The following is a 23546-nucleotide window of genomic DNA, read 5'->3' as shown; positions in this document are numbered from 1 at the left end:
CTGAAGAATCAGAGTTTAACTCATTAACCGTGCATGTAAACTTGATTCTCTAAGCTAATAAGCTCATGACATTTATCAGTAGCCAACGGAGGGAGAAAAGCATCTAGCTGCTTAATTCTAAATCAGATTTTCAATAATCATATTGAAAATACATTTGGTTTTAGGTAAATATGTATTTCTCTGAACTCAATGAAAGCATTTATTACATGTTTGATTATATTAATTTTATGCTTCTAACAAGAATTATAGAACTTTTAAAATAGAAGGGCTCTGAACAATTAAGTCAAATCTCTACATATCATGAATATGTTGTTTTATAAATAAAAGGATATAATTAAAATCAGTGTTGACTGCAGAGATAATAACTGTGAACCACCAGCTTCAAAAGGAAACCAATGAGCATGGGTTCCACTGATCATCTGCAGGTAATTAGGAAATTTAAGCCAATTAGAATTAGAGTACCCAATTCAAACATTGTGATCCTGACAGCAAAACACAATGCCTGAGTTGCATCTATTAAAGCCTTAGGTTTTCTTTTTTGTTTGTTTGTTTTTCCAGTTTTATTGAGATATAATTGACATATAATACTGTATTAGTTTAAGGTGAACAACATAATGATTTGATATATTTATATACTGCAAAATGATTACCATAAGTTTAGTTAACATCCATCACTTCACACAAGTACATTTTCTTCTTTGTGATGAGAACTTTTAACATCTTCTCTCTTAGCAATGTTCAAATATACGATAACAGTATTGTTATCTATAGTCACCATGTTGTATATTATATCCCTAGAACTTATTTACCTTATATCTGGAAGTTCGTACCTTTTGACCACATTTCCCGATTTCCCACAGCCTTCATTCCCACCTCTGGCAATCACCAATCTGTTCTCTGTTCCTACCAGTTCCATATTTTTAGATTCCACATATAAGTCAGATCATAAAGTATTTGTCTTTCCCTGTCCAACTTATTTCACTTAGTATAAGGACCCTGATGTCCATCCATGTTGTCTCAAATGGCAGGGTTCCCTTCTTTGTATGGTTGAATAGTATTCCATTGTATAATACACCACATTTTCTTTATCCATTCATTGATCCATGGACATTTAGGTTATTTCCACGTCTTTAAAGCCTTAAGTTTTCTGTTAGTATTTCCTATTATATCTAGTAAGCCTTTCTTTAAAAAGAACAGTTGGTGCTTATACACATATACTATTAAAACTCAATGAACTATAGTGCCTCTTTTGTGTCATTTATTATACATTAAAATTGGATGATTTTCTTTATTTACATTATTTTATTTTATCTTTATTTACATTTATTTATTTTATCTTCTTAAAAGAAATTAGTAGCAGTAGGAAGACTTCAAAGACTAATTTCAAATGATAAAAGAAAGAATCTAGGTCATTTGTGGATAATTTGATATGGAAGTAACCCACACAGAAACAAATTAAATTTTGCTTTCTTGGTTCCTCAAAGTGGAAATTTTCACCACATTTTTCATTAGTTTCTTTTTAATTTTTTTACTCACAAAGTTAAAACTTTTGAAAACTCTAAATATGCTTTTTTAAAAATAAAAACATTAATAGACTATGGAACGATACTACCAAAGCTCCAGAAGAAAGATTTGACCTCAAATCACCACTTGTATTTCATTCTACTCATACTTCTTTAACGAGCTTCAAGAGAGAGGTGCTCACAAGATAGCCTATAGCCTACTTTCCAACCCTAAGCTAGAGGTTCCAAGCATCCTCTTTTTAGATGATGTTTGAGGGCTGAATAAAATAGAAAAAGATGCTCAGTGCCTAGTCTTTCCACAAAATCCATGATCAGGTCTTCCCTGGTGGCGCGGTGGTTGAGAATCTGCCTGCTAATGCAGGGGACACGGGTTCGAGCTCTGGTCTGGGAAGATCCCACATGCTGCGGAGCAACTAGGCCCATGAGCCACAACTACTGAGCCTGCGCGTCTGGAGCCTGTGCTCCGCAACAAGAGAGGCCACGATAGTGAGAGGTCCGCGCACCGCGATGAAGAGTGGCCCCCGCTTGCCGCAACTAGAGAAAGCCCCGCACAGAAATGAAGACCCAACACAGCCAAAAATAAATAAATAAATTAATTAATTAATTTAAAAAAAATCCATAATCATAGGGAGGGTATCTTCAAAGAAAAATATTCAAAATCCTACATTTAGGGTATAAACTAGCAATTCCAATGTAATAGATGAAGTAGGTGGTTGTGGTAGATATTACCTGTAATATTATTTACCTGTTAATTATTGTCAGTGATGAATGTGAAGCATATGTGTGTGTGCATAACTTTTTATATTTTACAAACAAATGGTACTAAGAGAAACCATAGTGGCACCATATCAACAAATTAACTTGCTTCTACTATTTATCTGACTATCATTGATGGTCACAATATTCAGAACTCTGAGATTAGCCACTGAGGGTATATTTGGAAATGTGTAGCCCTACCCTTTTACACATACAGTTAAACCAGTTTTCCCCCTGTGTGCTTTACTCATACCATACACCAGAAAATGAATTTAGAACTACTACTCTATAACAGTGGTTTTGAGACATGGTGTCAAGGCAGACTGATATGTCATAGATTGTTACATGCAGCAATAACTTATGACTACTAGTAAAAAACTCAAGTTAAATTATCTGCCTGCTCTTCATATAAATTAAGGCATATTCACTGTTATTGCTCTAATACCATCATTCTTCTTAGTTGAATTCCTTTTGATTTCCTGATTGAGAGACAAAGGGGTATCCAATTCCATGTAATTCTGAGGGAATTCATGAGAGTGAACTCCACATATGAATAATCCTTAATGTGTATGTAACTGTGAAAAAAGAAAGATTGGTAACTGCTTCTGTATATATCCTTCTACATGTGCATGAGCAAGACAAGAACTCATGTTCACGGAGAAAAGTGTCAAGGAAATGAAATTTGGACCTGGTGAATAAAGATCATCTATTTCAATGGAGGCAATGATAGTGTTCTCTTCCACCTCCGCCGTCCAAGAAGAATTGTTTTTTTTTTTCCTTTCTAGTAGCATATAAATTCTGCATCAGTTTTTCCAGTATATAAAATGCTGTGTGAATATCTACCAGTAATTAACAGCCTTCCACTCCAAGTAGGTAATAAATGGGAGTGAATCTATTGTTTATGAGTATATCAATTTTTTTAAAAAAAACTATATGCTGGGATGTAAAAGCAACGCTGAAGTGTAAAATTGCTAATGCAGGCTCATAGCCTGGAAAATGATTTCTTTTAATAGTTTTCTTCATTTAACAGTTCTTCATTTGAAAATATTCCCTTTCAACTACATATTTTGTGGTTTGGTGCCGTGAAGGGGAAATTTATTCCTTTGACACATTTATTCTTTTAATAGTTTTGCATTTGAAAAAGCTTCACCAGGTATCTATATATTTTGCAGTTTGCAGAGAGGTTCATTCTTGACAGTTTTTTTAAATGTTTATTCATTTAAATAGGTTCTCACTCCATGGAACTGTTGCTAAGATTTCTTTAAACTGGAGCCACCTGGGAGTTCTAGTAAAGCAGTAAGGCTAATGTCAACCTGTGGACTTTCCAGGGGCTCTGCAAGCCCTGAAATCACAGAAGATTCACCTCCTTAGGAAGAAGAAAACATGTAGGGTGAAATTTAACTAACCATTAGCAGATGTCCTTGACTATAGTGTTAATTATGATTTGGACCTTAGTAACCACAGAGCATTTATACAAGCGAACTAGTTTGGGGATGCAGTATGTGGCCATGAAAAATATATATCAAACTCCCCCACATAGATTTGAAAGCAAGGTACTTGTCACAAACATTTTGTTTAATATTGAATAAGACCACTTTGACTTCCAAACACATTTTGATTTGTTTATTTGGGGATGTTACCCAGCCAGAGTAGGGTTATGATGCATTCTTGGTGTAGGGACACTTAAATTGTACATCTACGTATTGTCCTCACTCTTGGCCCATTTTTAACGACAGTTCCAAAGACAACACCCACCAATGTAAGTGGAAGAAGTGGAAGAAGGCACGAGTTAGTCATCGCCTGGGAGGTAAGAAAGCCTACTCAGATGTCAGAACTTGTTGATTCCTTAAAAAAGAAAGTTACACATAGAGTATCAGTATTTGGTATTTGGTATAGAGTAACTGAGTAACTTCTGTTTAAAGGAGGTTAAGAAACACTTTGAGCATGCATTACTCACATGAATATTTCCAACATGAACTTTTCTCATTTTCATACCAAGTCTAAAGTGTGCCATCCTGTCATATAGGCTGTCTCAGAATACAGTTTGAATGACTAAAACACATTCTCTCACAAATTACTTCAGATGTTTATTTGGCTTAGTTTGATATTTATTTACTTCACAATTGCATAGCACCCTTGACATTTTTGGAGGCTAAAACCATTGAGGTTTTTCTGGAGTAGTGACTGGGTTAGCTCATTTATCCCATACAACTATCCTATTAGTGGGGATAATTTTCCTTGTTTTACAAATTATGAAACTGATACACAGTTTGAGTACTTTCCTGAGAAGCAGTAGAATTGGGGCTTTGATTACAAAACCCTTATTCTTTTGTGTCCCTCACTGTATGACCTCCAACATTCCTTCTGTCAAAGGAAAGGAACAGGGGAGAAAGAGTGTGAGAGGTACATTTATTTTCCATAAAGCCACTTTCCTTCTTTGACGTTAACTTTATTATCAAATATAGCTATGTAGCTAACAGAACAATGTGTTAGAATATGGAGATGGAAATGCCTATTGGAGAAAGCTGAACCAATCCCTGACCATCTCTAAGAACAATGATAGAATTTACAGAAACATACAGAAAAACTCCTCTCCCCAGTAAGAAATCTTCCATGAGCACATCCTCTGACCTGTTCTTCTGTTCATATGCCTCTTCTTCAATAAAACTTTATGCCCTGTTTTTGATTTCTGCAGAGGTATTAACTTCCCAATACCTGACCTTCACTGAGATCAAACCTCTCTAAACGGAATTGCCTTCCCTGTCAGTTTTATGTCTTAGTCAGCTGGGGCTGCTATAACAAAAATGCTGTAGACTGGGTGGCTTATAAACAACAGAAATTTAATTCTCACAGTTCTGGAGGCTGGAAGTCTAGTTCTGGAAGGTATTGGTGGATTCAGATCTGGCAAGGGCCTGCTTCCTGGTTCATAGAACACAATTTCTCACTATGTCCTCACGTGACAGAGGGGCAAGACAGATCTCTAGATTCTGTATTACAAGGGCAATAATCTGATTCATGAGTACTCCACCCTCATAGCCAAGTCACCTACCAAAAACCCATCTCCTAATACCATCACATTGTGTTAGGAATTCATCACATGAATTGTGGAGGAGGAAGGGGTATAAACATTTAGTCTATAGTACTTTGATATAATAGGCTTTGTCTCTTTTCCTCCACTCAATACATAGTTTTTCCTCAAATCAAAATTCAAAATAAGAAAATGTAGCAAATGTTTATTGTGTATCTATTTGTCAAACGTTGCGCTAGGCAATGTCTGGTAACTGCTCCACTGACTAACTAGTTAATCACAATTACTATTTTCTGTGGTGTGCAATTGATGCTCATTTAACAAATTTAAATGCAAGCCATGGACTACAAGTCTCCTGAAAAAATTCTGTATTCTAATTTTTTCATATGTTAATAAAGCACAACAGTAATTGAGAAAAACCCTAGAAGAAAGGCCTTATATTAATTTCACTGAGATTTTCTGTGCAAAGGCCTCTGCAGAGCATTACCAGTGACAAGATTTTCCTGACCACCAGACCATATGACAGTTTTCCCCAACATATTACATTCTAGTGTGGAATCCAAGGACCTTTGTTTCATATATGTGACTAATTGGAGCAAATTTGTTTCACTTCAAGAGTTTTCAATACTCCTGATACTTTTCTTAAATACCAACTGATACCATTTAATTTTTTAATCTTATACCTTTAAAGCCTTTTAAATTTCCAGTGACTGCCAAGCTATTGTTCTATGTTGGCTTCCAATGTAATATAAAGATTGGAGAGTCTCTATTGCTCTAGTTATCCATAATTTTTAAAAATTTAAAGATTGGAAAGAGTGGGGGTTTTGATCAATTTTATTCCTGATATTTAATTGCATTTTTCTTCTCTAGCCAGTATCGGAAGAGTTTCAGAATGGGGAAGGCTTTGGCTATATTGTGGCTTTCCGACCCAATGGAACACGTGGCTGGAAGGAAAAAATGGTGACATCTTCTGAAGCTTCAAAATTCATTTATCGAGATGAAAGTGTCCCTCCTCTTACTCCCTTTGAAGTGAAGGTTGGCGTTTATAACAATAAAGGAGATGGACCTTTCAGTCAAATTGTGGTCATATGTTCAGCTGAAGGAGGTCAGTTTTTTTTATGCTTATTATTTTCATTTAACATTTTCATATTTTATTTTGGTACATGAATGTGACACTACTGTAATATATTAGATAATACAGGTACACCAAAAGCAAAAATAAAACTTACCCATATTCCCACTACACTTTTTAGATATATTTTTCCAAAATTTTTTCCAAATAGTTTTTATTGAAAAAAATTGATCATTCCATATACTTTGCTTTATGTTCTTCACTCCCTGATGATGTATGGCAAATATCTTTCCATGACAATAACAATATTAGTAACGCCTGTAGAATATTCTCTGGATGGATGGTCATTTAACCATTCTTCTCTGTTTCGCAATTTAGATCATTTTCTATTTTAACCTTATTCTAATTTAAATTTAGAAATTTGGATAATTTCTATTTTAATTGAAAATTTTAACTTATGTGAAATAAATTTAAATAAAGACTCCAATAACTATTCATTACTAACCTCATACACAAAACAACGGACTGATAAAGAAGTATCAGACAGGATTTTTTGTTTGAAGCTTTTCACACATGGTATCATTAAATCCTCACAACAATCTTGTCTAATAGGCTTTATTATCCCCATTGTAGAGAAAGAGAAATTGAAGTTCAGAAAAGTTAAGGAACTTGTTAAAAAAAGGTTAAATAGTTTCTAATTGAGAATTAAACCCAGTCCTTTCAATCATTAAATCCTTGATTTGTCTATAGCAAGCTGCCTTCATACGTATAACCTCATTTAATTCTCAGTATGAAACTACTAGGTAGGCAGGACCTAGGCAGGAAACCCATTTTACAGATCAGTAAACTGTAAATCTGTGACTTATTCATGGTTACAGTCAACGGGTGGTAGTGCTAGAGGGCAAACTCAGTTTCCTACATCAAAATCCTTGGTTCTTTCAAGTTTTAATACAAAATGCATTTTCTGAGTGAGAGAAAGCTTGATAGAGCTAACTCCCTAAATTTAGCTTTTCTGCACAGTCCTTCTTCAGTCCAAGTGCAAAATTTCAATTGGCCCTGCAAGTAAATAAAATGCCTTACAGTCCCTAAACCTGACAGAAGACTGAGCTAATGTTCCACCAAAGGCAACACACATTTGACCTTCCAAATAATTATTGTTTTCTCATAAACTGACCCTTTTACTTCCTTTGTGCCCACATGTGTGACTTGAATAGCTTAAGAGAATTAGCAGTCTTTTTGGTAGGGGGAATTCATGGCGGGGGAAATAAGTAAGGTAGTTTGAATACTGAAGCACAAAGGTAGTGTCTGATTTATGTAAGATGTAGTTTTTCAGCACTAGCTGCCTTGTATTTTATGACATAGAGCCAAATTTTGAAGCAGAAGTAGAAAATTTTTCCTAGTATAAAAATGAACAGGAAAGTGAAGAATCAAGTAATAATAAGGAATCATAGGTGTTCTGATGAGATATTCATGCACTTAGCATCTCAAGTTTCTGATGTTTTTTCAGATAGTATAGCCAGTCTCCACATTACTTATATTAACTCTTACAATCAAATATGAGGTAGGAATCTCAAGCTGCAATCTATTTTGCAGGAAACTGAAACTCAGAGAGGCTAAGTAATATGCTCAAATCAACCCAGTAAATAAAAAAAGTTGTAAGTAACTGTAGTAAGTGACAGGGCTGGGATTTGAACACAGGTCTGTGTGACTCCAAAGCTAATGCTTTTCATCACTACCCTATACCTTCTCATCAGGAGTGTCTTTAACAATAATATTGCTTTATTGTATTATGTTAGTGTATATAATAATAATATTTTACATCATTTGTTACTCTGATATCTGTTTTGAAGTACATGTTTTATTCAGGAAGTGCATATTCTTGTGGTTTTAATTTATTTAACCTAACTATAAAGCACATGGTCCCAAATGTCACGTGAGATGAATTGGAGAGGTGTGTACAGGCTTCGTATGGTAACACCAGTGTTGCCTTTAAGAAATCCAGATTTGTACGTTCCTTGTCAACCTTTGCTTTAAAATTAAATTATAGCAGCCACCATAGGTTGTTTATACTGTGTTTTCTTAAACTTGAAATGGCTTGCCTTTAGAGATTTCTCTTTCCAGCTAGATAGGAAATATGCATATTTTCTTTCAAAGACACCGAGGTTGTAGCTGTAACATATTTCATAGTAACACTTCATTTACTTTGGTGGACTGAAATATGAAAGATACCAGGCAAATTAAATCTGAATAGAGGGAGGAGCTTCAATATGGCGGAGGAGTGAGACGTGGAGATCGCCTTCCTCCCCACAAATGCATCAGAATTACATCTACAAGTGGAACAACTCCTACCAAACACCTACTGAACGCTGGCAGAACACCTCAGACCTCCCAAAGGCAAAAAACTCCCACGTAACTGGGTAGGGCAAAAGAAAAAAGAAAAAACAAAGACAAAAGAATAGGGATGGGACCTGCACCTCTGGGAGGGAGCTGTGAAGGAGGAAAAGTTTCCACACAATAGGAAGCCCCTTCACTGGTGGGGACAGGGAGTGGTGGGGGGGAATCTGCAGAGCCACAGAGGAGAGCACAGCAATAGGGGTGCAGAGGGCAAAGCAGAGAGATTCCCGTATAGAGGATCGGTGTTGACTGGCACTCACCAGCCTGAGAGACTTCTCTGCTCACCCGCTGGCCAGGTCGGGTGGGGGCTGGGCGCTGAGGCTCGGGCCTCGGAGGTCAGATCCTAGGGAGAGGACTGGGGTTGGCTGCGTGAACACAGCCTGAAGGGGGCTAGTGTGCCACAGCTAGCCAGGAAGGAGTCTGGGAAAAAGTCTGGACCTGCCTAAGAGGCAACAAGACCATTGTTTCGGGGTGCGCAAGCAGAGGGGATTCAGAGCACCACCTGCCTAAACGAGCTCCAGAGACAGGCGTGAGCCGCGGCTATCAGTGCAGACACTAGAGATGGGCATGAAACACTAAGGCTGCTGCTGCCGCCACCAAGAAGCCTGTGTGCAAGCACAGGTCACTACCCACACCTCCCCTCCCGGGAGCCAGTGCAGCCCGCCACTGCCAGGGTCCCGTGATCCAGGGACAACTTCCCCAGGAGAACACACGGTGTGCCTCACGCTGTTGCAACGTCATGCTGCCCTCTGCCGCCACAGCCTCTCCCCGCATTCCATACCCCTCCCTCCCCCGGCCTGAGTGAGCCAGAGCCCCCTAATCAGCTGCAACTTTAACCCTGTCCTGTCTGAGCGAAGAAGAGATGGCCTCAGGTGACCTACACGCAGAGGTGGAACCAAATCCAAAGCTGAACCCTGGGAGCTGTGCGAACAAAGAGAAAGGGAAATCTCTCCCAGAAGCCTCAGAAGCAGTGGATTAAATCTCCACAATCAACTTGATGTACCCTGCATCTCTGGAATACCTGAATAAACAAAGAATTACCTCAAAATTGAGGTGGTAGACTTTGGGAACCATGATATATATATATATATATATATATATTTTTTTTTTTTTTCCTTTTTCTCTTTTTGTGAGTGTGTATGTGTATGCTTCTGTGTGTGATTTTGTCTGTATAGCTTTGCTTTTACCATCTGTCCTAGGGTTCTGTCTCTTCATTTTTTTTGTTTTGTTTTGTTTTCCATTTAGTATAGTTTTTAGCACTTGTTATCATTGGTGGATTTGTTTTCTCGGTTTGGTGTCTCTCTTCTTTATTCCTTTCTTTTTTTTTATTACTTTTTAATTTCCTTTTATTTTTAATATTTTTTTTTTATTTTAACAACTTTATTTTATTTTTTTTTCATTCTTTCTTTTTTTTTCTGAGCCGTGTGGCTGACAAGGTCTTGGTGCTCTGGCCAGGTATCAGGCCTGTGCCTCTGAAGTGGGAGAGATGAGTTAAGAACATTGGTCCACCAGTGAGCTCCAGGATCCACGTAATATCAAACACCCAAAAATCTCCCAGAGATCTCTATCTCAACACTAAGACCCAGCTCCACTTAACAACCAGCAAGCTACAGTGCTGGACACCCTATGCCAAATGACTAGCAAGACAGGAACACAAAACCACCCATTAGTAAAGAGGTTGCCTAAAATCATAATAAGGTCACAGACACCCCAAAACACACCACCAGACATGGTCCTGTGCACCACAAAGACAAGATCCAGCCTCATCCAGCAGAACACAGGCACTAGTACCCTCCACCAGGAAGCCTACACAACCCACTGAACCAACCTTAGCCACTGGAGACAGACACCAAAAACAACGGGAACTACGAACCTGCAGCCTGCGAAAAGGAGACCCCAAACACAGTAAGTTAAGCAAAATGAGAAGACAGAGAAACACACAGCAGATGAAGGAGCAAGGTAAAAACCCACCAGACCAACCAAATGAAGAGGACATAGGCAGTCTACCTGAAAAAGAATTCAGATAAATGATAGTAAAGATGATCCAAATTCTTGGAAATAGAAAGGAGAAAATACAAGAAACAATTAACAAGGACCAAGAAGAACTAAAGAGCAAACAAACAATAATGAACAACACAATAAATGAAATTAAAAATTCTCTAGAAAGAATCAATAGCAGAATAACTGAGGCAGAAGAACTGATAAGTGACCTGGAAGATAAAATAGTGGAAATAACTACTGCAGAGCAGAATAAACAAAAAAGAATGAAAAGAATTGAGGACAGTATCAGAGACCTCTGGAACAGGATTAAATGCACCAACATTCGAATTATAGGGGTCCCAGAAGAAGAAGAGAAAAAGAAAGGGACTGAGAAAATATTTGAAGAGATTATAGTTGAAAACTTCCCTAATATGAGAAAGGAAAGGGTCAATCAAGACCAGGAAGTGCAGAGAGTCCCATACAGGATAAATCCAAGGAGAAACATGCCAAGACACATACTAATCAAACTATCAAACATTAAATACAAGAAAAAATTTAAAAACAGCAAGGGAAAAAAACCCAAATAATATACAGGGGAATCCACATAAGGTAAACAGCTGATCTTTCAGCAGAAACTCTGCAAACCAGAAGGGAGTGGCAGGACATATTTAAAGAGATGAAAGGGAAAAACCTACAACCAAGATTACTCTACACAGCAAGGATCTCATTCAGATTCGATGGGGAAATTAAAACCTTTACAGACAAGAAAAAGCTAAGAGAATTCAGCATCACCAAACCAGCTTTACAACAAATGCTAAAGGAACTTTTCTAGGCAGGAAACAGAAGAGAAGGAAAAGACATATGATAACAAACCCAAAACAATTAAGAAAATGATAATAGGAACATACATATCGATAACTACCTTAAAAGTAAATGGATTGAATGCTGCAACCAAAAGACGTACACTGTCTGAATGGTTACAGAAACAAGACCTGTATTATATGCTGTCTACAATAGACCCACTTCAGACCTAGGGACACATACAGACTGAAAGTGAGGGGATGGAAAAAGATATTCCATGCAAATGGAAATCAAAAGAAAGCTGGAGTAGCAATTCTCATATCAGACAAAATAGACTTTAAAATAAAGGCTATTAAAAGAGACAAAGAAGGACACTACATAATGATCAAGGGATCAATCCAAGAAGAAGATATAACAATTGTAAATATTTATGCACCCAACATAGGAGCACCTCAATACATAAGGCAAATGCTAACAGGCATAAAACGGGAAATCAACAGTAACACAATCATAGTAGAGGACTATAATACCCCACTTTCACCAATGGACAGATCATCCAAAATGAAAATAAATAAGGAAACACAAGCTTTAAATGATACATTAAACAAGATGGAATTAATTTATATTTATAGGACATTCCATCCAAAAAAACAGAATACGCTTTCTTCACAAGTGCTCATGGCACATTCTCCAGGTCAGATCATATCCTGGGTCACAAATCAAGCCTTGGTAAATATAAGAAAATTGAAACTGTATCAAATATCTTTTCTGACCACAATGCTATGAGACTAGATGTCAATTACAGGAAAAAATCTGTAAAAAATACAAACACACAGAGCCTAATCAATACACTACTAAATAACCAAGAGATCACTGAAGAAATCAAAGGGGAAATCAAAAAATACCTAGAAACAAAGGAAAATGAAAACACAATGACCCAAAACCTATGGGATATGGCAAAAGCAGTTCTCAGAGGGAAGTTTAGAGCAATAGAATCCTACACCAAGAAACAAGAAATATCTCAAATAAACAACCTAACATTATACCTAAAGCAATTAGAGAAAGAGGAACAAAAAAAACCCCCAAAGTTAGCAAAAGGAAAGAAATCATAAAGATCAGATCAGAAATAAATGAAAAAGAAATGAAGGAAACAATAGCAAAAATCAATAAAAGTAAAAGCTTGTTCTTTGAGAAGATAAACAAAATTGATAAACCATTAGCCAGACTCATCAAGAAAAAAAGGGAGAAGACAAATCAATAGAATTAGAAATTAAAAAGGAGAAATAACAACTGACACTGCAGAAATACAAAGGATCATGAGAGATTACTACAAGCAACTCTATGCCAATAAAATAGACAACATGGAAGAAATGGACAAATTCCTAGAAAAGCACAACCTTCCAAGACTGAACCAGGAAGAAACAGAAAATATAAACAGACCAATCAAAAGCACGGAAATTGAGACTGTGTTTAAAAATCTTCCAAAAAACAAAAACCCAGGACCAGATGGCTTCACAGGCGAATTCTATTGAACATTTAAAGAAGAACTAACACCTATCCTTCTCAAACTCTTCCAAGATATAGCAGACTGAGGAACACTCCCAAACTCATTCTACGAGGCCACCATCACCCTGATACCAACACCAGACAAAGGTGTCACAAAGAAAGAAAACTACAGGACAATATCACTGATGAACATGGAGGCAAAAATCCTCAACAAAATACTAGCAAACAGAGTCCAACATCACATTAAAAATCACACACCATGATCAAGTGGGGTTTATCCCAGGAATGCAAGCATTCTTCAGTATACACAAATCAATCAATGTGATACACCATATTAACAAATTGAAGGATAAAAACCATATGATCATCTCAATAGATACAGAAAAACTTTTGACAAAATTCAACACCCACTTATGATAAAACCCTCCAGAAAATAGGCATAGAGGGAACTTACCTCAACATAATAAAGGCCATATATGACAAACTCACAGCCAACATCGTTCTCAATGGTGAAAAACTGAAACCATTTCCACTAAGATCAGGAACAAGACAAGGTTGTCCACTCTCACCACTATTATTCAACATAGTTTAGGATATTTTAGCCACAGCAATCTGAGAAGAAAAAGAAATCAAAGGAATACAAATCGGAAAAGAAGAAGTAAAGCTGTCACTGTTTGCAGATGACATGATACTATACATAGAGAATCCTAAAGATGCTACTAGAAAACTTCTAGAGCGACTCAATGAATTTGGTAAGGTAGCAGGATACAAAATTAATGCACAAAAATCTCTTGCATTCCTATACACCAACAACGAAAAATCTGAAAGAGAAATTAAGGAAACACTCCCATTTGCCATTGCAACAAAAAGAATAAAATACCTAGGAAAAAACCTACCTAGGGAGACAAAAGACCTGTATGCAGAAAATTATAAGACACTGATGAAAGAAATTAAAGATGATAGAAACAGATGGAGAGATATTCCATGTTCTTGGATTGGAAGAATCAACATTGTGAAAATGACTTTACTACTCAAAGCAATCTACAGGTTCAATGCAATCCCTATCAAACTACCAATGGCATTTTTCACAGAACTAGAACAAAAAATTTCACAATTTATATGGAAACAAAAAAGACCCTGAATAGCCAAAGTAATCTTGAGAAAGAAAAACGGAGCTGGAAGAATCAGTCTCCCTGACTTCAGACTATACTACAAAGCTACAGAAATCAAGACAGCATGGTACTGGCACAAAAACAGAAATATAGATCAGTGGAACAGGATAGAAAGCCCAAATATAAACCCACGCACATATCCTTATCTTATTTTTGATAAAGGAAGCAAGAATATACACTGGAGAAAAGACAGCCTCTTCAATGAGTGGTGCTGGGAAAACTGGACAGCTACATGTAAAAGAAAGAAATTAGAACACTCCTTAACACCATACACAAAAATAAACTCAAAATGGATTAAAGACCTAAATGTAAGGGCAGACACTATAAAACTCTTAGAGGAAAACATAGAACACTCTATGACATAAATCCCAGCAAGATCATTTTTGACCCACCTCCTAGAGAAATGGAAATAAAAATAAAAATAAACAAATGGGACCTAATGAAACTTAAAATCTTTTGCACAGCAAAGGAAACCATAAACAAGGCGAAAAGACAGTCTTCAGAATTGGAGAAAATATTTGCAAATGAAGCAACTGACAAAGGATTAATCTCCAAAATTTTCAAGCAGCTCATGCAGCTCAATATCAAAAAAACAAACAACCCAATCCAAAAATGGGCAGAAGACCTAAATAGACATTTCTCCAAAGAAGATATACAGATAGCCAACAAACATATGAAAGAATGCTCAACATCACTAATCAGCAGAGAAATGCAAATCAAAACTACAATGAGGTATCACCTCACAACAGTCAGAATAGTCATCATTAAAAAATTGACAAAGTATAAATGCTGGAGAGGGTGTGGAGAAAAGGGAACCGTCTTGCACTGTTGGTGGGAATGTAAATTGATACAGCCACTATGGAGAACAGTATGGAGGTTCCTTAAAAAACTAAAAATAGAACTACCATATGACCTAGCACTCCCACTACTGGCCATATACCCTGAGAAAACCCTAATTCAAAAAGAGTCATGTACCCCAATATTCATTGCAACACTATTTACAATAGCCAGGACATGGAAGCAACCTAAGTGTCCATCGATTGATGAATGGGTAAAGAAGATGTGGCACATATGTACAATGGAATATTACTCAGCCATGAAAAGAAAGGAAATTGAGTTATTTGTAGTGAGATTGATGGACCTAGAGTCTGTCATACAGAGTGAAGTAAGTCAGAAAGAGAAAACAAGTACCGTATGCTAACACATATATATGGAATCTAAAATAAAAAAGTGGTTCTGAAGAACCTAGGGCCAGGACAGGAATAGAGATGTAGACATAGAGAATGGAGTTGAGAACACTGGGAGGGGGAAGGGTAAGCTGGGATGAAGTGAGAGAATGGCATGGACAAATATACACTACCAAATGTAAAATAGATAGGTAGTAGGAAGCAGCCGCCCAGCAGTGGGAGATCAGTGCGGTACTTTGTGACCACCTAGAGGGGTGGAATACGGAGGGTCGGAGGTAGATGCAAGAGGGAGGAGATATGGGGATATATGTATATGGATAGCTGATTCACTTTGTTATAAAGCAGAAACTAACACACCATTGTAAGGCAATTATACTCCAATAAATATGTCAAAATAAAAAAAATCTGAATAGAGTCTGCCTTTGTTCTGACAACAAAATTCAAACATATATTAGCATTTGCTCACTAATTAAATTTACTAATTTGGAACTTCATGTGTAAATATTAAAAAAGTTTTAGCACCATTAAATTGTGTTAAACACAAAATGCAGGACAATGGAAGGAAGAGAGAGCATTTGCCTAGGGTAAGCAGAGCCTGAGTTTCAAGCTCAGACTAACTGTAAGGTCTTGGGCATTTTTTTCACCTTTCTGAACCTTACCTTCCTCCACTCTAAAAATGAAAATCTAGAACTAGAACATCCCTGGATGCCATTACAAATCTAAGACTAAAATTTTGTCAATTTATTCTACATTCTGAAATATTCTTTTAAATTTTAATTGTCCCAGTATAGGCAATATTAACAGATCAACTTTTGCTCTATAATAAAAAGAGGGAAACCAACATCCTTTTTAGTCACTTGGCAAACTGTTTTACTTGAAAAAGAGTGAACATTTTCAAGATTGAACCATTTTTAAAAAGAGTCAAGGCCTGTAATAAACTGACAAAATAATATATTGTGCTCATGCCAGAGCAGGGGCCTTTCTTCCGTGTCTGTGGATGTTCACAGAGATTCACAGTGAGCCTTTGTCATCATATTCTTGCCCAAAGCCCAACTGATCTGGTTGAGACTGTATTTCTCCATGGACCACTTCTGTTTCTTTTTTCTTCCATTAACTTAGTCCACCTGTCCTCTGTATTCTTAGATAAAGCAAAGAACACGGGCAGAGGGACTGGCTTTCTATCTCTGTTTATGGGCATAGTTCCTTCCCTTCATATCATGATACAGCTACGCACCTAGAGTACCATGGAGAAGGTACCACCCTTTCACAGCTGACATCAAGACATGAAGAGAAATGTGCCAGATGCCATATCAAACGCAGCCATGTTGTTTGGAGAGAAGCACAGAACACAAGGACTTCAAGGCACACCTGACAGTACTAGTTCTCAACCCATTTCCCACTGGCACGTTGACAATGGATGACATTCGCATCCAGAACACACTTCCATAAGTGCTTGTGTGCATTCCCCATACCTCTATGTTTTCCTTTTCCTCTCAAGAAACCTATTGGGATGCAAGTGAGAAGTACATTATTGAAGGGAAAACCTTGAATGTAATCTGTTATAGAAGGATTCATCATTTATACATATAGATACTTAGTAAATCACTTGGGAAATAACCTTGACTCTTGACACTCGGAGGTTGACTATTGCCCTAAAGTACTGTCAGAAAAGCTCCAAATGGTTTTTCTGCTAACACCCTTGAGACTTTGAAACCTTTCAAGGTTTCCACAACAGAAGTAATCCCGAATGGCTCTGTCAGTGACAAGCAACATTCAACATAAACCTGGGAGGAAAAAGATTTGCCTTCTGGGACTTCCATGCACCATGCACATTTGTCTATACCCTTTGAACCAGGCAAAAATTGTGTGCATTCTAACCCTGATTTGACTTCAGGTCTCAGGGTATGATATAATCCCATGCAATACTCTCATCTTGGAAACAATTCTATTTTTTTAAAGAATAGCAAAGTTCCAACATAATTGATTTTAAAGTGCATGGTATAAGTGATAAAAAGCAATATTTCCAACATGAGAAATCAAATTGGCCTTCATTTCCATATTTCTAGAAATACTTATTAATTAAACTTACATCCATTTTCTACTTTAGATTTGGAAAGGGAAAGAACCTGAACATTCAAATACATCTAATAGAAAAATAGAGGGAAATTCAATATAGATTAATTGTAGGTTGAAATATTTGTTTACATGTGATGTGATTTAACCTTTTCTAGTTCTTTTGGCTTTTTCCTTATATGTAAAAATATGCAGCTTTTATTTTTTTAATAAAGTCAAAAAGCTTCTCCTTGTTTGCAGAAAATGATATGCAATTATCCTCTTGCAAATTGAGCTACCACAGCTCAAATTAAAACCTGACTTTCATGAGGTGTTATTCTGCAAATGAGTCCTTAGCTGAAACTGAGCTCAGTGGGATTTATGTGAACTTGAAAATTAATAAATTGGCATATTAGTTGTAAAATACGAGGAATAATTTCCTGTCCTTGCCAGATGATCCATTTGGATTAGTGCCTGTAAAAGTTCAGCTACAGCTGTCTTAACTGAATTTTTAAATAATGAAACCATAACCCTTCTCCCAAGGAGTTTATTAAACTGTCCTTTGATTAATGCTCTTGCCCACCCCTCCTGGGAAGTCAAACGTATAATCAATATTATAAGCACATCCCCCCATATTACTTGGGGAACTCCAGCTGCTAGGTCCCTTAATACAAATGTATCATCTAAATTCATGAACATGGTAATGCTGTACAAAATTTTTAATCTAACAGGAACTGAATTCTATCAGTCAGCCTGTCCACTTCATATCCCAAGATTGGAGTGAAGGAGTCAGCCATGGCCTAATTAATATCATCATAAGTGAAAAAAAAAAAGAAATCTTTAAAAATCTTTGAATCTATTAGACAAAATGCTAGTGTAATGTCAAATAAATCCCTGAATTTTCATCAAATTACCCAAGCATAACAGATAGAAATGAGAGTGGCAAGAAGGATCCTGTGATTTACAGATCAGGAGAGTTTTAGAGATGCCTGAATATGACAAGATCTATGAGGAGCAGTGTAGCTGTGGTTCAAAATTATCAAAAGTTCCATGAAATAGGAAAAAAAGGAGTTGATAGTATGCCTGTGGTAGGGTTAAAAGGGGAGGACGGAGGTTTAGGTGGTTTCTGGCAAGACTTAGAGAGGCCAGCTGGGGATTCCAACATAAATATTCTTGAGAGGAGTTAGGTGTGGTGGGGCAAGGAGAAGAGAAAGCAGTAGGAAGAAGCACCAGGGGGGTAAACACAGGTGTATGCACAGAAGCAGAACAGTGTGGTGGTCAGGGCCCGACTGCTCTGTTCAAATCTTCTCTCCACCCTCTAGCAGCTGTGCAACTTTGGGCAAGTTGCTTAACCTCTCTGCCCCTGGATTTCCTCATCTGAAAAATGGTGACAATGATAGTAGGGTTGTTGGGAGGATTAATTGAGACATTATAAAGAATTTTAAATAAGGCTTGGCATATATCAAATCTTCGATAAATGTCAGTTACTATTATTACCTTTGGTTATTCCTCCCTCATCTATTTTCTTTGTTATTTTTGTTCATTTGTTTTTAATCTTATTCCATTCATTCATCTGTCAGTTATTTGGAAACAATTATGCAGCAAGAGAATTGACTATATATTCTTCTTGTAAAATCTCTTCTGCACCCCAAAACTGACCCTCAGAGGTAAAGAATGAGCCAGCTGCTTCCTTGCTGCCATTTAAAAACAACGGAAGACAGAGCACTTGAGACCTGAGCTGTACTTGGGTCTCTTTCAGAGCCAGAAGCAGAGTTTGGATAAATCAACCTGTTTCTATCTCACTTTTTTCATCTGCAAAATGAGGGCATGTTTAAAACAACCCAATCCAAAAATGGGCAGAAGACCTAAATAGACATTTCTCCAAAGAAGATATACAGATTGCCAACAGACACATGAAAGAATGCTCAACATCATTAATCATTAGAGAAATGCAAATCAAAACTACAATGAGATATCATCTCACACCGGTCAGAATGGCCATCATCAAAAAATCTAGAAACAATAAATGCTGGAGAGGGTGTGGAGGAAAGGGAACACTCTGGCACTGTTGGTGGGAATGTAAATTGATACAGCCACTATGGAGAACAGTATGGAGGTTCCTTAAAAAACTAAAAATAGAACTACCATACGACCCAGCAATCCCACTACTGGGCATATACCCTGAGAAAACCATAATTCAAAAAGAGTCATGTACCAAAATGTTCATTGCAGCTCTATTTACAATAGCCAGGACATGGAAGCAACCTAAGTGTCCATCATCGGATGAATGGATAAAGAAGATGTGGCACATATATACAATGGAATATTACTCAGCCATAAAAAGAAATGAAATGGAGGTATTTGTAATGAGGTGGATGGAGTTAGAGTCTGTCATACAGAGTGAAGTAAGTCAGAAAGAGAAAAACAAATACAGTATGCTAACACATATATATGGAATCTAAGGAAAAAAAAAAAAAAGGCCATGAAGAACCTAGTGGGAAGATGGGAATAAAGACACAGACCTACTAGAGAATGGACTTGAGGATATGGGGAGGGGGAGGGGTGAGATGTGACAGGGTGAGAGAGTGTCATGGACATATATACACTGCCAAATGTAAAATAGATAGCTAGTGGAAAGCAGCCGCATAGCACAGGGAGATCAGCTCGGTGCTTTGTGACCACCTAGAAGGGTGGGATAGGGAGGGTGGGAGGGAGGGAGATGCAAGAGGGAAGAGATATGGGAACATATGTATATGTATAACTGATTCACTTTGTTATAAAGCAGAAACTAACACACCATTGTAAAGCAATTATACTCCAATAAAGATGTTAAAAAAAAAAATGAGGGCATGTTTAAATTTTCAAACTGTACCTATTATATACAATGATTTTCATAAGTCCTTTTTCCTTTATGCAGTTAATGTAGCCTGTGCAAACTTATCACAGAGACACAAATCCTCATTGAGTCTACAATCACTAAGATGAGGGAGCAATGAGAACTGTGTGTGTGTGCCATCTAAACAATTTCACGATAGGGAGCATTCATAAAATTAACAATAAATTTCATATTTTTAAGTTTTAGAAGTAAGAGAATAATAAATATTTACAGTGAAAGAGCACTGGATTTATTACTTTGCTCCTGATGACACTTTGCCTTCTGAATCATATTATGTGATTTTACAGTAGTTTAGATTAAAAAAAAAATTTAAAAGCAAAAAAAAAATGAGGGCATGAATTTAAAACATAGGTTCGTAACTCAAAAGCCTATAGACATCAGGTAAGAAACATAAATAAGTGAAGTAGTTCCAGAAGTGAGACAATAGGACTGGTAGAGAATCTGGCAAACTAAAAAGAATATGCCCTGACTAATGGGACCAACTGCTAATTCTCATCTACCAGCACCCAAGGATTCAGACTTGGTATCCCCCTTTTTTCCCCAAAATAAGCCATAAATTCTTATGTTTAGATGGAATGTTGGAATTAATTAATTTAATAGATTATTTGGGCAAACAAAATATGGCTTGAAGACCCACTGGCCATCTATGTGTGACCTTTGATCCAAGTGACTTTCTAAAATTTTTTCTAGTTGTGACTTTCCATCATTCAATTGCAATGGGATGCCCAAACAGGACAGCTAGTTCCAATTCAAAGCAGACATTCTATGATCTAGTCAGTTACTCTTGCCTGCAGACAAACTTTTTGATACACATGAAAATATTCACTGGCTAATAAACCGTACAAATTGAAACTTTTGGAAGTAAACTGAATGAGATCACTTTTTTACATGCTTAAATTTCCAATGCAGGTCAGCATGGGTCTACTTCTGATACTATTTACATCCAGAAGGTGAAAAAAATAAAAAATGACTCTTCAATTCTTGTTTCATTTACCCTCATTCATTTGATGCAACTATAATATTTATCCCCCGAGAGTGCAACTGTGAAATGTCTTCTTGTGTCTGACCTGGATTTAAAAAGCTTAGAGCTTTTAAATAGAAATTAGGGTGCTGGTTTGGGAAATAATTTCTGAATATTTTTCTTCATTTTTTACTTTTTTAGAACTTTCATCATTCTATTTAAAAAGTACTTAAACTTGTGTAGTGCTACAGAAAGCTGAGAGAGAAATTTCTTTCTCTAGTGGTAAAGAGAGATCAAAAGGCTGCCATACAACCACATATTTTGTGCTTCTGAAATTATTTATCCCCCTGCAATCTCCTTTGACAAAGATGTAATTGCCTCAATAATAAAAAAAAGTTGAAAGAAGGCATTTGTCACACAAATCTCTGCAATGCATTCACTTAAAAGATAAGCAAAACTTCTTCCAAGTAACAAATGGTATTCAAAGGGTGGCTTTCTTTGAAATAAATCATATCCTAAACCCTGGAGGTCAGATTATACACACTTAAGAACATGAGCATTTCCTTTCATTTACTTGCAAAATAAAGAATTTTAACTCCTGTTAAATAGCAATGAAAAAAAATTTTGTTGCAGGTCTGCTGAACAGAATTCTAGAATGAAATAAAAGTAGAAGCTTTTCACAGAGTTTTTTTTTTTTTTTTTTTTTTAATCTGGTAGATGCACAAATAACAGGCAGTTGGAAAGTGGGATGAAGGAAACCATTGAGCAAAAGAAAATAAAAGATATTCAAAGGGCAGAATGAGAAATGACAATTTATACCATGGCAGAAACTAATGTCAGCTTCTTTTTTTTTTTTTTTTTTTATTGGGAATGTTATGGTTCTTTTTTTTTTTTTAAATATCTTTATTGAAGTATAATTGCTTTACAATGGTGTGTTAGTTTCTGCTTTATAACAAAGTGAATCAGTTATACATATACATATGTTCCCATATCTCTTCCCTCTTGCATCTCCCTGCCTTCCACCCTCCCCATCCCACCCCTCTAGGTGGTCACAAAGCACCGAGCTGATCTCCCTGTGCTATGCGGCTGCTTCCCACTAGCTATCTATTTTACATTTGGTAGTGTATATATGTCCATGCCACTCTCTCACCCTGTCACATCTCACCCCTCCCCCTCCCCATATCCTCAAGTCCATTCTCTAGTAGGTCTGTGTCTTTATTCCCGTCTTCCCACTAGGTTCTTCATGGCCTTTTTTTTTTTTTCCTTAGATTCCATATATATGTGTTAGCATACTGTATTTGTTTTTCTCTTTCTGACTTACTTCACTCTGTATGACAGACTCTAACTCCATCCACCTCATTACAAATACCTCCATTTCATTTCTTTTTATGGCTGAGTAATATTCCATTGTATATATGTGCCACATCTTCTTTATCCATTCTTCCGATGATGGACACTTAGGTTGCTTCCATGTCCTGGCTATTGTAAACAGAGCTGCAATGAACATTTTGGTACATGACTCTTTTTGAACTATGGTTTTCTCAGGGTATATGCCCAGTAGTGGGATTGCTGGGTCGTATGGTAGTTCTATTTTTAGTTTTTTAAGGAACCTCCATACTGTTCTCCATAGTGGCTGTATCAATTTACATTCCCACCAACAGTGCAAGAGTGTTCCCTTTCCTCCACACCCTCTCCAGCATTTATTGTTTCTAGATTTTTGATGATGGCCATTCTGACCGGTGTGAGATGCTATCTCATTGTAGTTTTGATTTGCATTTCTCTAATGATTAATGATGTTGAGCATTCCTTCATGTGTCTGTTGGCAATCTGTATATCTTCTTTGGAGAAATGTCTATTTAGGTCTTCTGCCCATTTTTGGATTGGGTTGTTCATTTTTTTGTTATTGAGCTGCATGAGCTGCTTGTAAATCTTGGAGATTAATCCTTTGTCAGTTGTTTCATTTGCAAATATTTTCTCCTATTCTGAGGGTTGTCTTTTGGTCTTGTTTATGGTTTCCTTTGCTGTGCAAAAGCTTTTAAGTTTCATTAGGTCCCATTTGTTTATTTGTGTTTTTATTTCCATTTCTCTAGGAGCTGGGTCAAAAAGGATCTTGCTGTGATTTATGTCATAGAGTGTTCTGCCTATGTTTTCCTCTAAGAGTTTGATAGTGTCTGGCCTTACACTTAGGTCTTTAATCCATTTTGAGTTTATTTTTGTG

General features: G+C 36.8%; 1 protein-coding gene across 3 annotated transcripts in view; it reads left to right on the top strand.

Annotated features, from left to right (window-relative positions):
* Nucleotides 1–23546, top strand: part of CNTN5 (contactin 5) — a 1391352-nt gene that overhangs the window by 1320784 nt on the left and 47022 nt on the right. For all 3 annotated transcript variants that reach the window (XM_061204029.1, XM_061204028.1, XM_061204030.1), the window contains exons 18-19: nucleotides 4016–4086; nucleotides 6178–6412. In XM_061204029.1, coding sequence (XP_061060012.1) covers nucleotides 4016–4086; nucleotides 6178–6412 — 306 coding nt within the window. The remainder of the gene's footprint in view (nucleotides 1–4015; nucleotides 4087–6177; nucleotides 6413–23546) is intronic.

Source organism: Eubalaena glacialis, chromosome 10 (assembly GCF_028564815.1).
Source record: "Eubalaena glacialis isolate mEubGla1 chromosome 10, mEubGla1.1.hap2.+ XY, whole genome shotgun sequence".
Taxonomy (NCBI): domain Eukaryota; kingdom Metazoa; phylum Chordata; class Mammalia; order Artiodactyla; family Balaenidae; genus Eubalaena; species Eubalaena glacialis.
The sequence above is the reverse complement of the archived record's forward strand: the minus strand, read 5'-3'. Positions and strand labels throughout refer to the sequence as shown.